The sequence below is a fragment of the Rhinolophus sinicus genome, chromosome 11, assembly GCF_057876585.1.
Source record: "Rhinolophus sinicus isolate RSI-liver-muscle chromosome 11, RSI-T2T, whole genome shotgun sequence".
Classification (NCBI taxonomy): domain Eukaryota; kingdom Metazoa; phylum Chordata; class Mammalia; order Chiroptera; family Rhinolophidae; genus Rhinolophus; species Rhinolophus sinicus.
The window spans coordinates 919,147-934,638 of record NC_142511.1 but is presented as its reverse complement, the minus strand read 5'-3'; the positions used below and the strand labels follow the sequence as shown (position 1 = coordinate 934,638).

Sequence of the window (15,492 nt, the reverse complement as noted above, 5' to 3'; positions counted from 1 at the left end):
TAAATCTTTATGGAGCAGTTGTTAAGTGCCGAGCCCTGGGTCAGTGCTGAGGCTGGAATGGACTCTGCCCGGGGGGGGGGCAGCCAGTCTAACAGCAGAGACCGGCGGTGCCCAAGGAAACAGGCAGAGACAGAAGTGCAGGTGGAAGACGGCGGTGAAGGAAAGGGCAGAAGAGGCTCTGAGATGTGGGGGGCACGGCTGGGACAGCCCGTCTCCGTGCATGGGCTCCACGCTAGCACACGAGGACACGTTTGAGCTCCTTGAGGGCAGGGCCTCTGTTCATATCAGCACACGCCGTCCACTTGTACAAATGCCCAGGACACGCCTTGCACACGGGTCACGCGTGTGCTGCTGTGCTCAGCGGTTCCGAGTCGCTGAGGCAAGGAACCTCCTTGGAACCCTTGACTCTCCACACACAGGACCTGTTACTTGGTTATTGATACATTTTACTTGAATATAACTGTGTTCCCACAATTCAGCTATGGTTCTGATTTTAGCGATCGCCTGTCCTGTTTCCCACGTTTGTGCACCTTATGACTTTCACTCAGTTCGCCCCTTAGCAGGAATGAGCGAGGTGGCCAGGGCCTTTTGAAATTGGGTTTCCTGGCCTGCGCGCCCACACAGGGCACGGCTCTAAAACTGCACAACCCTACAATTATTCAAACCCTTGTCAGTTTGAAACCAGTCATGTGAGCCATTTAGAGAAAGCGTTACCTTCCTCTGAACCTTTCATTAAAATTTCACCCAGCCATTTCCAACTGATTTTATTTCCAAAAATCTTTGTAAAACAACGGATAACAAGGGGTGGGGGGGAGGCGGTGAGAGGAGGCAGAAGTTGTTAACAAGCATTAACGTAACACAGCCAGAAAAACTCCCAGTGTGTGGTCAAGTAGAGCCAGAGACTGAGTTAAAATCGTCAACACATTAGGAAGTTTTCTTCTCTGGAAGGGCTTGTTTTTGACATTCAATAACGTCAGACACATTCAAGTTTATCTTAAAGAGGAAAGTGAAGTGGTAGGTCTGAGCCTGTGTTTAGTGTGATTCTTCATTTGGTGCGTTTCTTTCCTACATTTTAAGTGTGGTGGTGGTTGTGGGGGCGGAAAGTGGGAGGAAATCGTATTCCAGGAACGAGCTTGAGAGAAACAAATGTGGCAACACCGATGCTTTTGTAAAAAGAGGAAAATGTTTCAAGTGGTTTCAGCTTCAGCATCTGTCAGCTCTTCAGCCTTTTAACTTGCACTGTCTTGTGAGAAGAGATGTGACACTGTTAGTCATGGTCTGTACTCCAAACCCTAGTGAAACCAAGCAGACCTCTGGCCCACATACACTGACGGTTTAATGTCCTGTGTTTGAACCTGGGTCAGCCAGGAGGTGAAGCCATGGAAAGAGGTACTTCCAAGGCGCTGCATTTCCTTTCTCGCTTACACCCCGGGGCAAACCTGGGGCAACAGCCATCTGACGTCTGCTCTGAGGAAGGAGACGGCTTTCCACGGGCGACGCTCTGGACGGCAGCGATTCCTGCATCACCCCCACGGCACCTACACACAGCGAGGCAGAAAACCGCACTGGCCCACTCTGGTCTGAAAGGCTTTGGGGCACGTCTGGGGATGGAGCCACCATTTGCAGACCATGTTTCTGTGGGGCAGTGCATCCCGCGGTGGCCACAGGGGTCAGAAGCAGGCTGAGTTTGTAGGACAGTGCGGCCCTCTTCACAGAGTGGCTCAAACGGAGCAAAAGGGAGAAGAGAAAGAAACAGAAGTGGAGGGAAAACAGCAAAACCACCCCCCAGAGAACCAGCCACACTCAAGGCTGAGCGCCTGGGAAATGTCCGCAGATAATCGCTCTCCAAGTGTTGCTGACAAAACCGCTGGGTGAGGGCTGGGTCTGAAGACAGGTGCCACCCCACGTGCAGTCTCCATGTGGGGGACATGGGTGTCTGGAGCCTTGAGGAGTGCTGCTGGATGACGTTCTGGGGTGGAGACTGGGACCGTTCCTGGCAGTGGCACCACGCACAGCCAGAACGGGTAGCACGTGTCCCCTTCACACCTCAGAAAGAGGACGTGTGGTGGCTCTTGTCTCCAGAGGTAGAATGTGGGAGATGGTGGGTGTAATTCTTAGGAACCTGTGGGTCGTTTTTTGGATGCTTTGACTTGGTGCTTGAAGCGAGGGAACACAGTTGAGTTTGGGCTGGGCTCAGTGAGCCCCATGGATTAGCACAGGCCGCTGTCAGGGAGACTTGTCAGGACGCCCTGCTTTGTCTGCCCCCAATTCTGGGCAAAGAAACCTAAAGGATAATGCAAGCAACCTGCCGAGCCTGAGGCAAAGTGAGACCTTTTACTCTCAGCTTTATATACGCCCCAGCAGCAGAGCCCCCCAGTTTCAGGCCCAGGCTGTGCTCGGCTGAGCTGACTCAGCTCTGGCGTGGACCCCAGTTGGCTTCAGCCACAGAGAGAGTCCTAGGGAAAGAAGGGACACAGAAAGAAACGAAAAGGAAAGGATAGTGTGGAGGTGACTAATTCTGAATCACAGTTTTAAAGTCATATTTACAATACTAACGGAAACTATGGTATGATTCAGTATTATGTTTTTGGCAAGTTACACAGTAGGTTTTCTTAACTTTTTCTTCCTGACATCCATGATTGCTAATCGTATACATTTTATCTACTGAAATCATCACGTCTGCATGTGAACAGATAAGGAAAGTGTTTTTATAGTAGCAGAACCTTCGTGGGCCCAGCTCTGACCTCATCACGGCTCTTTAAGGCTTTGGTTGTGATCAGCCTGGCCCGGGAGATACATGTTAGCAGGTCTGTGAGGAACAAAACCCAGATATTTTTAGTTCACTTTGGCAAATATTTTTGAAATGTTGACTGTGTTGCCAGGCGCTGTGCTACACACAGGAGTTAAGAGGTATTTAAGATGCAGTTCCGCCTGCAGGGTTCTCATATCCAGCTTGGAAAACAGACACGTAAATCAATAACCATCATGCAGTTTGACACTCATCTTAAAAGCATATATGTAGTGCCAAGGTGACTGTGACGGACAGCAGTTTGGCTCTCCCATATACACAGCTTGTCTTATGGATGCACATTTATGATTTGCTTGGTGCTTTGCAGGTTTAGACTTACGATACAATAATGGACAACTCAGAAGCTTAGTTTTGAGGCTGGGCATGAAAACAGCGGCACCATATGACGGAGGCGAGCCCAGAGCTCTGAGCACCAATCACGAGTGTGTTGTGGGTGGAAAGGACTGTGACACAGCTGAAGTCAGCCACTGGCACTTGGTGTCTGTCCATCGGAGGCTCCCTGTGCGGAAGCTACCCCGGAGGCCATTATGGAACGATGGGCAGGGGCTGGGAAAAACCAATCCGTGTAGATGAAGAATGCTTCATAGAAACATTAATCATGAAGCAGAGTGACTTAAGTTTGCAGCTGGAAACGGCTGGAGAAAACACCTGGGTTACTGTCACATTACCGATCAGAGAACTGAGGTCTGGCAGTAAAAACTGAAGGTTCTTTCAGATGTCATCTAATTAATGGCAGAGCCAGAACCAGACCCTCCGGAGCCAGGTAGGCAGTGCAGGGAGCGTTCCATCTGTGAGCCCGGGGTTGGACGGCTTGAGCTTGCCCACCTCCAGCCGGACTGGCTGGGGTCTTTTAAGTAAGTTGCTTAAACTGTCATTCAATTTCTTCTGTAAAGTGGGAATCATGCTTACAATACCTGCCATATATAAGGTGAAAGAATACATATAAACATAGTTAAGATTAGGACAAGACAATGCAGATTAACCAGGGACGGACGAGTTTGCTGAATGTCCACTGTTAGCACTGGTGCCCCCATTTCTGCACTGGTGTCCTTCCTGCCGCAACAGTGAAGTGGGCTTTTGTTCATGTTTGCTTCTGACGTTTTCAGACCTGTGTGCTCACGTGGTCTTCTCGCCCCCCTTACGTCTCTTCTTTCAGGGCCAAGGAGATTAAGATCAAATTGGGAACTCTCCTCCAGAAGCCAGACTCGGCTGTTGACCTTGTCATTCCATACAATGAGAAGCCGGAGAAACCAGCCAAGACCCAGAAGTGAGTCGTGAGTGTGGAGTCCAGCCCCCTCCCTGCAGAGGGCACAGCACTACTCCTCCCCCCATCCCTGGAGGTCATAGGTGCCCCATTGAGTCGGTTATAAACAGGCATCTTCCCTGACTCCCCTGTGTGTGGAGCGGAATCCTGTGCCCTGGCAGGACCTGCTGCAGGGACAGACCACACCTTATAAAATGGCACCAGCCACCTCATCTCTTGCTGGCCTGCGGCCGGGTCACTAGTCCTGATCTGATTACTGGTGACCAGGGTGCACCCTTCTGGGCCATCTCCAGGGCCGCTTCCCCAGCAGGGAGGTGGCGGGGAGCCCTTCCCTCAGGAAGATACCGAGATCAGGCACACAGTGTAAGCCCGTAGTTTCTTCTCCGAGATACGATCCCTTCCAGGTCCCATAGAGGGACAGAAGACGGGCCCTTGGCGGGGCGTGAGTACTGGAGCAGCTCTTCCGGTTTCGTGCACGTGCCACACGTGCCCCCGACCCATAAATGAGGCTTTCTGTCTGGACTCTGCCGCCCTCCCTCCTGCCCAGCTGCCCACACACGTTTCCGACAGTTTAGGAAGGAGACCGCACCCCTGTGGTGGCAGTAAACCCGGCCCCACAGCATCCACACCATTTACCTTCTGTCCCCTGGCTGCACAGCCTGTGTTGCCTGGGCAACAACAGGCCGTCCCCCCTTTATGACAGAGGAGCCCATGAGCATCAGCAAAGTAACGCGGGAAGGAGAAAAGCCAAGTGTATTCAGATTCCATCGCTCTTCTGCCTCAAAGCTTTGAGGAGATCACAGAGGCTTGGTAAAAATACAGGAATCCCTTTTAACCTCCATTGCCTTCTGAACTTCACATGTTTCTAAATTGGCCAGTTTTTGTCTAAATGACCTTCAACTTAATATAGCTGGATGGGCTGGGAGATAGACAGATGGGTCATTCTTTTTTGATCTGTTTCCATCGGCCTACGTGGGTATTTCCATTCTCCTTCTTTTATTACTTCAAAGTGTTCCCCAACCGGAAGCGAGGCATAATTGATTTTTCCGCATTTGGAAAGAAGAAACTAGTTCAATATGCAGTTGGGCCCCAGGCACTAAGGGAGGGGAGAACCGCGTCTCCTGGCAGCCGTGGATCAGAGAGTCTGTTTTGAAGTAAACGGTGTGGTGCTGACTGCTCTGCTGGAATCAATTTTAAAAACTAAACATAGGACCCCATTTCCTGCTTTGATTCTCTTTAATATCCCACACAGACACTTGAGCTACTATTTGGGTGGACAGGGGTTTGGGGGAAGCAATTTGGAAAGAAAACCTGAGGCTGCCATTTGTTGGATTATATTCTTCTTTTGCTTTTCATCCCTTCCACAAGTGGCAATTGTTTTTGAAACATCCTTCATGTGCCTGGAGGCTGTGTGTGTGGGGGGTGGGTTGGGGGGAACGCCAGGGGGCACTGCAGAGCTGCCCCGCCCACCTCCCACCAAGCCCCGCCCGCCCCACCCAATCCCCGCCCACCTCCCACCCCAAGCCCCGCCCACCTCCCCAAGCCCCGCCCACCACCTTCCTTGGCAAGTTCCCCACCTGGGCGCCCCCGGGAGTCCGAGACGTTCCGTGACCTCTCTTCTCCCCACTTAAAAATGTCTCTATTTTTTTTTTAACCCATGTTCTTCTCTCAGATGAAAACAAACCTCGGAGGATAAAATAAACCTTCTCCGGACAGAATGTATTTTTATCCCCTCTCTTTAAAAAACACAAAAAAACACCAATCCCTTTTTTAAAAAGCATTTTCTATGTTTTAAATATATTTTTATTATTCTCATTAGAAGGGAAAAAAACGTTGAACCATTGAGAAAAACAGAAAGCAGTTGCCTGGCTCCCCACCTCCCGGCGGCTTCTGGCTCATTTCAGAACCGCTAGTCGCTCCTTTGCATCTGGACCCTCTGCCACCGAAAGAAACACGGACCCACGTTCCACTCTGGAAAACGTTCTCCCACCCCGGGCCCATTCTATTCCTGTCCCTTCTCTTGCTTCACTGGGTACCTGTAGACAGGGACACTCACCCTTCCAGCATCTGCTTTAACTGCTCCTTACCAGGTTTGAGCCTTGCGACCCCAGGACACTGTCCTCGCTAAGGCCTCAGCCTTGACTTGCCCCAGGATTTGACTGTGCTGAGCCGTGGTCTCCGTGACACTGTCTTCCTGGCCGGCTATCCCTGTTTCCTCCCACCTTCTCTTTCTCTGAGGACCCCCACGTTTCCCACCCTCTGCCTGTGAGCTTTCCCTCAGACTCTGCTGAAGGTCCTCGTAATAAACAGCAAGCAAATTAATATCCACATAAACCTAGTTTGCAATAACCCTTATCATGGCTTATCCTCAATTGCAAAGTGCTCAGGAGCTGACATAAATATTCTTACAGTTTGTGTTCTAGATGTTCCTTTTCTCCCTGCCATTGTCATTGGTTTTCAGCTCCATTGCTTCTTGTTTTACCACTTTGCAAGTTTAGAATGACATCCACACATAAATGGTACCTACTGTGTTTCCCCAAAAATAAGACCTAGCCGGACAATCAGCTCTAATGCGTCTTTTGGAGCAAAAATTAACATAAGACCCGGTATTATATTATGTTATGTTTATTGTATTATATTACATTATATCCGGTCTTATATTATAGTAAAATGAGACCGGGTCTTATATTAATTTTTGCTCCAAAAGACACATTAGAGCTGATTGTCTCGCCAGGTCTTATTTGGGGGGAAACAGGGTGTGTGCCAGGGACTGTGGGTTAAAAGACAGGAGGAGAAAGAAGGGAGGGGAGGGAGGAGACGGAAGGGCCACAGGTGCTTAGATGAAAATACTCTCCCATGGTTACAGCCTAATACGTACGCGTCAGAGTTGCCAGTAGCTGTAGTGATGCTTCATGAGGTTAAAATTGTTTTAATCTAAGTTTTGGGTTATTTGTGGCTTTCATCAATCAGACTCATTCTGGGCACAATGAACCGTCATTCATGTATGCATTAATTCGACACGCCCTTACGCAGTGTGGATTCCTGCCGAAGGGCTGTGCCATGGGTGGGAGGAGGTCTCGCTGGTGGACTAGCTGTAGCTGCACCTATAGCATCCTTGCCGTGTGAGGGACTCAGGGAGCACAACACAGGGAGAGGCAGAGGTCACTTCCTGGATGAGCGGCGTTTACACTGGGCATTATGCAACCCCCAGTGAATCATCTCTGCAGTGTTTACTTTGCCTTTCCTTAGAACCGGCTTCCTCCCCGTGCCCCACACCCACACACAGGCATTCCATGCCCACTCGCTGTGGTCAGCTACGAGCTTGCAAACCAGGGCACTTAGTGGTCATTTAGATCTGCATCCATCTTGTTTCCAAAGAAGTCGGACTTAATGAGACCGGGCAAATTCTGAGAATCAGGACAGGACGACCCTGCACAGCCTCCCAGGCTGGTGGTCACAACAGTGGGCTTCCTGCTGCGGGATGCGTCTCGCTAACTGTGTCCTCGGGTCCATCTGGACGAATTTAGCCCCCAAGCCGGCTTTGCACATGTTCTTTTCAGGGATTTAATCTTGCCTGTGATGTGCTGCCCAGAGCGACCATTAGCCTGGTTCTCACAAGACCAGCGGGGACAAGTTGGACCTGGGAACATGCTTTGGGTGGATGCACCTGCTCCTGTCATTTCTCCTTCCTCTGTCCCAACCAGAGGAGAAGGCAGACGGAGGGTGACAGGCCTCATGAGAATATTTATAAAATCAGAAAGCGATTCCGAGAGTAAAGCAGGCCTGTTCCAAATTCTGCCCAACACTGTAACATCCTGTTTCAGTGAACAGTCAGTAGAGACTTGGGGGCATCTCCTACATGCAAAACACTGTCTGAGGAAACGCAGATGTGTAAAATGTAGGTGCAAGATAATTACACGTTGGAAAAGTTCTCAGGGGGAAGTAATACAGGAGAGGCAGAAAACAGATCCTTTCCTGGCCAGCAATAAAGAGGCAGAAAAATAAAGGGACATTCCTTCTTCACGGCCTTTCTCCTTCCTGTGCTCCTTTGTACCGGCCAGAAGAAAACAGGGAAGGGAAGGTAGTTCTCTAGTAAAAATAAATTTCCAAGGAATCAGTGTTGAGGTTTTTATGCTTCTATCCAGGAGAAAAGATGATTTCTCCAGGTTGGTTACTCTCATTTTTAGCATGTTTCACGTTCAAATGGTAAAAACATAAAACTGTGTAAAAAAAAAATAATAGAATTAAGACTCCCAACCCATATGTGTTCTACAGTGAGGGAGAGAGAAGTGAAGGAATTATTCACAGCACTTTACCCAAAAAATGTGCTGCCCTCTTGGACTCCCTACATAAATAAAGGCTGAATCTGAGCCTGGGACGGCAAAATAAAAAGTAGAATTAGAAACTGTCTCATCAACCTCAGCTGGATTTCATCTGGCAAAAGACCCCACATGGAGCCAGTGTCGTGACATACACAAGAATATCAAGACACAGCTTCACGACAAGTAGACTTTACATCTCAAAAGGGACAGACCTAACCAAATCATTCAAAAAGAGATGAAAACGTATCAAATAGATGTCTGAAAGCAAACCCAATAGTTAGAAAGAAAATAATTGTCACTTCTCCTGAGAATGGGTTCTCGGCCGTGTCGTTTCTAAAAGCAGGTCCATACAGGTGGCTGTGGGTGTCTGTGTCTGGCTCCCTCTCACAGCCGTCGCCTTGTCCTGTCATTTCCCGGTTTAGGCCGTCGCTGGAAGAGGCGCTGCAGTGGCGTGACTCCCTGGACAAGCTCCTGCAGAACAACTGTAAGTCTGAGCTGCTGCTTACAAAGGCCAGTGGAGGGGCAGAGGCGTGGGCACCCTGTGCTGCCCGAGTCCGTGCCCCATCCTGACGTGTCTTCAGTTTTCCAAAGCAATTTCAACAAGGGAAGGTGCAGAGGGCGGAGGTGGAGAGGGTAGAAATGGGGTGCCCTGAGGACTCGTGCCTGCAGCGTGTGCCCCCCTATCCTGCGGACTTGTGTGAGCGCCTGACTTGCTCTGCGTGCCCCTCATATTTTCATCAGTAACGTAGAGACGCTGCCTTTTTTAGCTTAGCCTCCTTGACAAGGACTGAACAGCAGTGTAAAGACCATTGGGCCACGAGGCAGGGGTGGGGAGTCTGTCCTAGTTCAAACTGCCATTGATTGCTTTTGTGACCTGACCTGGGTTGTGATGTCCCCAGCCTCGGTTTCCTCGTCTGGCAGCATGCTTGTATGTCTTTATTCAAGACGGGGCAAAAGCACCAGAGGGAACTCCTTTCCAGGCTGAGGCCAGCACACCTGAGCACTACCTGCCTTCCCTCATCCGCAGTCCTTACTGATTCCCAAGCCTGCAGTATCAGCTTCCCGTTTCCAATGGTGCAGCTGCTCCGTGAGAACTGGATGGCTGGTCTGCCGTCATCCGTTCCCTGCAGGGTTTCTACACGTGATCCCTTTGGCTGGAATGCTTCGCATTCGTATCTCTGTCTGTTGAAATTCTCCATCCCCGATCAAAGCTAATCTACAAACTGAACGCTTGGTCTTCCTGGACCATCCGGAATCATTTCTCCTTCCTCTGAGCTTCCAGAGACATTCGTCTGCACATCTTTTATGCCACTTAATACTTGCTCCTTTGTACTCTCATCATACTCTCTCCCTCCTGTGATGGAGTCTAAACTCATTGACAGCCAGGGCTATGTCTTTTTAATCTGGATAATTTCATAACAGGAAGTGCACAGTGTGGGGAGAATAAATATGTGTTGAATAGTTCACTCTAAGAATGACTCAATGTAAGATACCCAACCCATACCTCTTCATCTTCACCACAAGAATAAAATAGGAAACTTTGGTAGATACTTCCCAAAAATAAGGATTTAAAAATATTTCTCACAGGACGATTGTGATTGAGAGGCACAGAAGGTATAACAAAGAATGTGTGTTGGATGGTGTGTGAACATTCGCATGGCTTGTTTTCGTGGGCAAGCTTCTGCTCACCAGCGACAGGACCCATAGCTCATACTCGGGGGCAGAACACCATGGCCTCTGATTCAGAGCTTTCTCAGTCTTACCCAATTTGGATTCTCTTTTTGTTTTTTTGTGCTAAGCAGAGTACCCTGCCCTGACACATACAAAGTGTCCAGTAAATGTTTACTGACGTAATGGGTCATGAATGAATTCTTGTTGCTTTTTGGACCCAAAATTCCGTGAAGTCAACTTAGAGAAACACATGGTTCTCAATTGGCTTATTCATTGTCTTCCACCGTGAGTTTGGGGCCAGTGGCAACCTGACAGGTGACACATTGCTGCACTGTGAGTGCTAAGTACCCTGGGTCCAGGTGTCTATTGCTATTGTCAGGGCACCTGAGAACTAGCGCAACTCTTAATATTTCCATGTTTTTAAAGCCATTAAGGAGACGGATCCACACTTACGTGCCCGTATGCAATCCTTTTCAGCCCCGACCACTGCTGAGGACCATATGCTCTTATGTTTCTGGCTCTTAGGGCCAGAAGCTATCGGCATAAGAAAGGCAAGGTAGAAGTTAGGCAGTTAGTGTTCATACTTATCATTTGCTGAGCTGTTCAGATCTTCCAGTCCGCAAACAGGTGTGAACTTGAGGCCGGAGACTTTGCAGTAATATTTCCTACTTCTCAGAGAGGAAGTTATATTAATATATGCCTGTGTGTGTGTGTTTGTGCAAATATGTAGAATATTAAAAAATATTTTATTCAATTTTATATAATGTATATGTGTATATGTGTGTACTATGTAATATGTGTCTGTGAATATATAGTGTGTGCGTCTATAATCTTGAATTTCACATAATTATCCTCTTAAGTAACTCGTATGTTTAAAACTTGGGCCAGTAATTTTCCACAAGCAATAAATGGGAAAGCATTCGATAACTCCTATAGTCAAAATGCTTTCCTTAAAAGGGTGTCTATCCATTCAAGCTAGCTGGAGTGAAAAGAGCTTCTGGTCTGGACACAGAGACCTCAGAGAAGCAAAGGACAGTGGCATCCTGGGGGAGGTGACACCTTCAGCCAGTGGGACAGCCCCTCCCCCTCTGCTGCATTCCTGTTCCGCGTCTGACTCTCTCCTCCTCTGTCTTTCCATCACTTATTTCTTCTTCATTTTCTTTCTATGTGCTTCCCCCAGAATCCACAAGCTCCATCAGGGCAGAACCATGTCTGTTTTCCTTATTATGTGACTTACCATAGTGCCTGATTTGCTCAAAAATCGTCTGTAGAAAGGAAAACAAGGATTGCAAGTCATTTATACATGATAACCAACATTAATATTACTTCCGCTGGCAAACCAAGTTTTAAATGTACTGTTTCCTTTTTGGTCATTAATCAGTCCCCAGAGTTCACAGTATTCCTTGATGTCCCCATAGAAGTAGACCTTTGCCATCCAAGTGCAGACTGCCTGGATTTCAACCCGACTCTGCCACTTACTAGCTGGTTAACTAAGGGCAAGTTACTTGACCTCTCTGACCTCATTTGTAAAATAGGATACTAACAGCACCTGCATCTTAGGTTTGTAATGAGAAGTAAATGAGTTAATGTTTGTAAGGCTCTTACATAAGTGACAGAAGTGTGCAATAAGCAAGCCTAGGCTATGCATCAGGACACAGTGTGGATGGATGGATGGACAGACAGATGATTGATGGGTAAATTTCCTCAGCCGACCTTTTTCCTTGCTAGATGGACTTGCCAGCTTCCGAAGTTTCCTGAAGTCTGAATTCAGTGAGGAAAACCTTGAGTTCTGGATCGCCTGTGAGGACTACAAGAAGACCAAGTCCCCTGCCAAGATGGCTGAGAAGGCAAAGAAAATCTATGACGAATTCATCCAGACGGAGGCTCCTAAAGAGGTAGGCCCTGAGGGCCGGGGGTGAGTGTGGCCCGTGAGAGTGAGCTCGGCAACCTCCCAGGAAGGGCTGACATCATGACGGTTTGCAGCCAAAGGCTGCTTGGATTGGGGACCGGCCGCCCCTCTCAGGCACCACCTGGGAGCCAGACCAAGCAGATAGGAGCCTGAACCCAGTGCAGACCACGGTCTAGCATACGTCAGCAGCAACTTACGAGTTGTGTGATCTGGGAGGAATAAGGGAGTCCTCTCTGAACTTAGGATCTTTGTGAAAACGGGACAGTGAAGACCGTTCTGCAGGGCTGTGGGGCTGGAAGGGACCAGTGGCTGTGGAAACATCCATGTCTGTGTCTGAGCTCATTCGTGCCCAACGAGCGTTCCTACCACTTGTCTTTTCTCTCTTCCCCTCCCCCTTTTTCCCTTCCCTTTCTACTTCAAGAAAACTCCGTTTTTCCCTCTACTTCCCTCCACCCCTTTGTTTGTCCAGCTGGGACAACAGGGTACCTCCTCATGAAAACCAGATCGTTACAGGACAGCACTAGAGACCCTGGAAGGCAGAAGACCGTTACTTGACCGCTAAAGACAAGATGCGTGTTGGTTTCAGAGGCGCTCTGGGTGCTTCATATGCTCTTTGCTACTTACGGAAACTGAATTCAAAAGCCTTTTGTAGCATTCAGGGTGGCCACCGCCAGAACTGTTGTTGATGTTTTGATCGGACCACCCTTCATTCCGTGTTGTACCCTTCCTCCAATCTGGACAGTAAATACTTCATCAAGATTTGGAATCCAGCCCAGGAGTGATCTCAGAAGCCCTGTAGGGAGGAGTCATCTACCTAAGACGATATGAGAGGGCAACCCCCACCCCCAAGATCCCTTTTCTCCCACGGGTGCTCTAGACCTTGGAATTCCACCCTCTGATATTTATTCCTTTGGGTATGAATTACTCGTCACCATCACCCCTAAGGGTGAATATGTTTGAATGGATGGACTAATTATACGCCTTAATATAACCGACAGTTGAGCTCCCTCCATGACACAGGAGGTGGAGGTCAGGGGCAGGAGCATTTTGGGTACCGTGGGTCATGGTGGAGAAAATGAGAGAGTCCTGGAGGAGAACTGGGTTCAGTCTTGCTGTGCAAATTAATTTGGGGATCCGCTCCAGATCTCCTCTTCCGTCCCTCAGCCTCCCACCCCATTAGCCCCACTTCTCATTCCATCAGTGCTAGGTTGTCCTTTCGTCTGTCTGTTTACAATGTTATCAAGGAGATGAATTTTGTATTAAATTTGACAGACGTTTCCCAGCTTCACCAGGGTTCCCCAATTCCAGCCCACCTTCCTGCCAATCTCGTTCCTATTCACGGCATTCTGGGATTTGTTGCAATATCTGCTAACGGCAAGTGACGCATTCAGACTACCCAGACTACAGCTAGTTGCTTTGAACTCTAGGAAAACATGGTTCTCAAGGCTCCTTATGCAAACATTGGTGTAATCATGAAAATATGAGACATTAAAAAGGGAGTTTCAGAGCAGATAAAACCCTGGCTGAGTCACTAGAGCAAACAAATGGTGCCCCACTGTAAGGGGCTGTGGACTCGAATTAAGTAGCCTCGCCCCCTTCTCTGAGCTGCTTATCGGAAAGGATATGATGCCTGGTCCTGGCAGCATTCTGTTAACACCTGCGAGACGAATGCATGCAGGTATCCCAACCCCAGACCTTGCAGACCCAAGGGCAAGGCTCTGCCTGAAGCTCTCTAATGCCCTTAATTGTGAACATGTCATATATAGGTGTGTGTACCCAGAATACGTTTGATAAATTGTAGGTACTAATTACTTTAAAAATTGTCCAGATCTTGTACATTGACCTACACACTTACTATTAGGTTTATGCAAAAGTAATTGTGGTTTAAAAGGTTAAAAACAATTGCAAAAGCTGCAATTACTTTTTAACCAACCTAATATTTCATTTTGATGAGTAGTGGATTGCCGTATATAACAAATTTACCCAGGCAAATAGCAATGTCAGTTTTGTCCCTGAATATTCACCACAGGTCTTCAATGTCAGGAACTAACAGAGACCAAGGGAAAGAATCTGACTGATTGAAAGAGGAGAAGTGGTTGCACGTGGTTCAATAAGGGGGTCATTTGCGTGTTGCCAACTGTCATTTGGCCGTATTTTAAAACGAATGCAATAGCACTTTCCTGGCTCAGTAAACAGATGAATATGTAGCAGAATGCTTCGTTAGAGGGGCCTATGCACATAAAAGTAATAAGTAGCTGTTATCTGCTGGTGGACGGACGTGATGTGTCAGAGAGTTTTAAATGCATTGCTTCTTTGAAAACATAAGATCAGGAGAGAGTTTTACACGTTTTAGACATTTAACCATTTTGAGTAAGACGGCCGACCTAGCTGGTGAATACTTGAGGTCCTAGAAGGGAGAAGCATTGCGTAAGCATGGCGGGAAGAGAAGCCACTGCGAACAGAAATCTACACGGTGGCAGCACGTCTGTCCCACGCTGTTTGCGAGCCTGCAGCTTGACCTCTTGGGGCGAGGAGTCTTTGTGGGTAAAGGCAGGCACTGGGCTAGTCACTGTCACCAGCACCTGCGGGGCTGTCTCCACAGCCTGCAGAAAGGAAAGCACGCCGGCCCCTCCCACCTGCGGGGAGTCTCAGTGTAGCCTCAGCTTCCCCCACTCCGGGCCTTGGGGCTCAGCTCACTCCCCCTGCCTGGCCTGGCCTGGCCTGGCAGGCCCCCTCCTTGCCTTTGTCGCTACGTCCACCTACAGCCGGTCCATAGCTCTCTGAACCCAAATGCTTTCTCTCAGCGTCCAGGACCTCTAGCACCCAGGAGAGACCGGAGGTATTTTGTAGTGTTCCACCTCAGAACCCCTGGCTGGCTTCCGTTCCATTTCTTTCTCTTTTGCACTCAGATCCCTAGGGTCATTAAAGCCCTCAACGTGGTGTACAGTGTCCCCTCCAGTCATGCTCAGGCAGGCATCCCTTCAGGGGACCAGTCACGGGGACTCCAGCCGGAATGGTGCCCCACAGCTGTGCGGTGTATGGCCTCTGAGCTCGGGACACAGCAGCCACAGCAGCTCTCACACTGCAGCGTGCGGGTTAAAAGCTGCACTGCTGGCGTCTGCCGCTCAGGACCGTGGGCCAACATGTAACAGCTCTGTCCCCCACTGTAAAATGTGGGTGTATATCCGCCTTGTGGAGCTGTGCGGTGACGCCCGCCGTTGGCAGTGCCTGCGCAGACCGCACCCCACCCACGTGATCCACTGTTTTTATTGCCGCTCGGCGGTCTCCTGGTGGTTTCTGGAAAGACCTCTTCCTTGCCCTTCTGAGGTCGTGTGGGGGTCTTGTGGCCTGGGCTGGTCAGAATCCCTGTCCCCTTCACTCTCCGCCAGGAAGCGTGAAACCAAGGGCTGTGGAAGGAAGACTGGGGTTAGGACACCTGCGTTCAAAATCTGCCTGTCTGCTTTCAAACGCAATTCCTGGCTCTGTGACCCTGCGACGCCACTGCACCTCGGACCTG

The 15,492-nt window shown here is 49.1% G+C and overlaps 1 protein-coding gene across 2 annotated transcripts in view; it reads left to right on the top strand.

The window, feature by feature from the left end:
* Window positions 1-15,492, top strand: part of RGS5 (regulator of G protein signaling 5) — a 36,838-nt gene that overhangs the window by 16,127 nt on the left and 5,219 nt on the right. For both annotated transcript variants that reach the window (XM_019747353.3, XM_019747354.3), the window contains exons 2-4: window positions 3,966-4,076; window positions 8,818-8,879; window positions 11,795-11,961. In XM_019747353.3, the coding sequence (XP_019602912.2) occupies window positions 3,966-4,076; window positions 8,818-8,879; window positions 11,795-11,961 (340 nt within the window). The remainder of the gene's footprint in view (window positions 1-3,965; window positions 4,077-8,817; window positions 8,880-11,794; window positions 11,962-15,492) is intronic.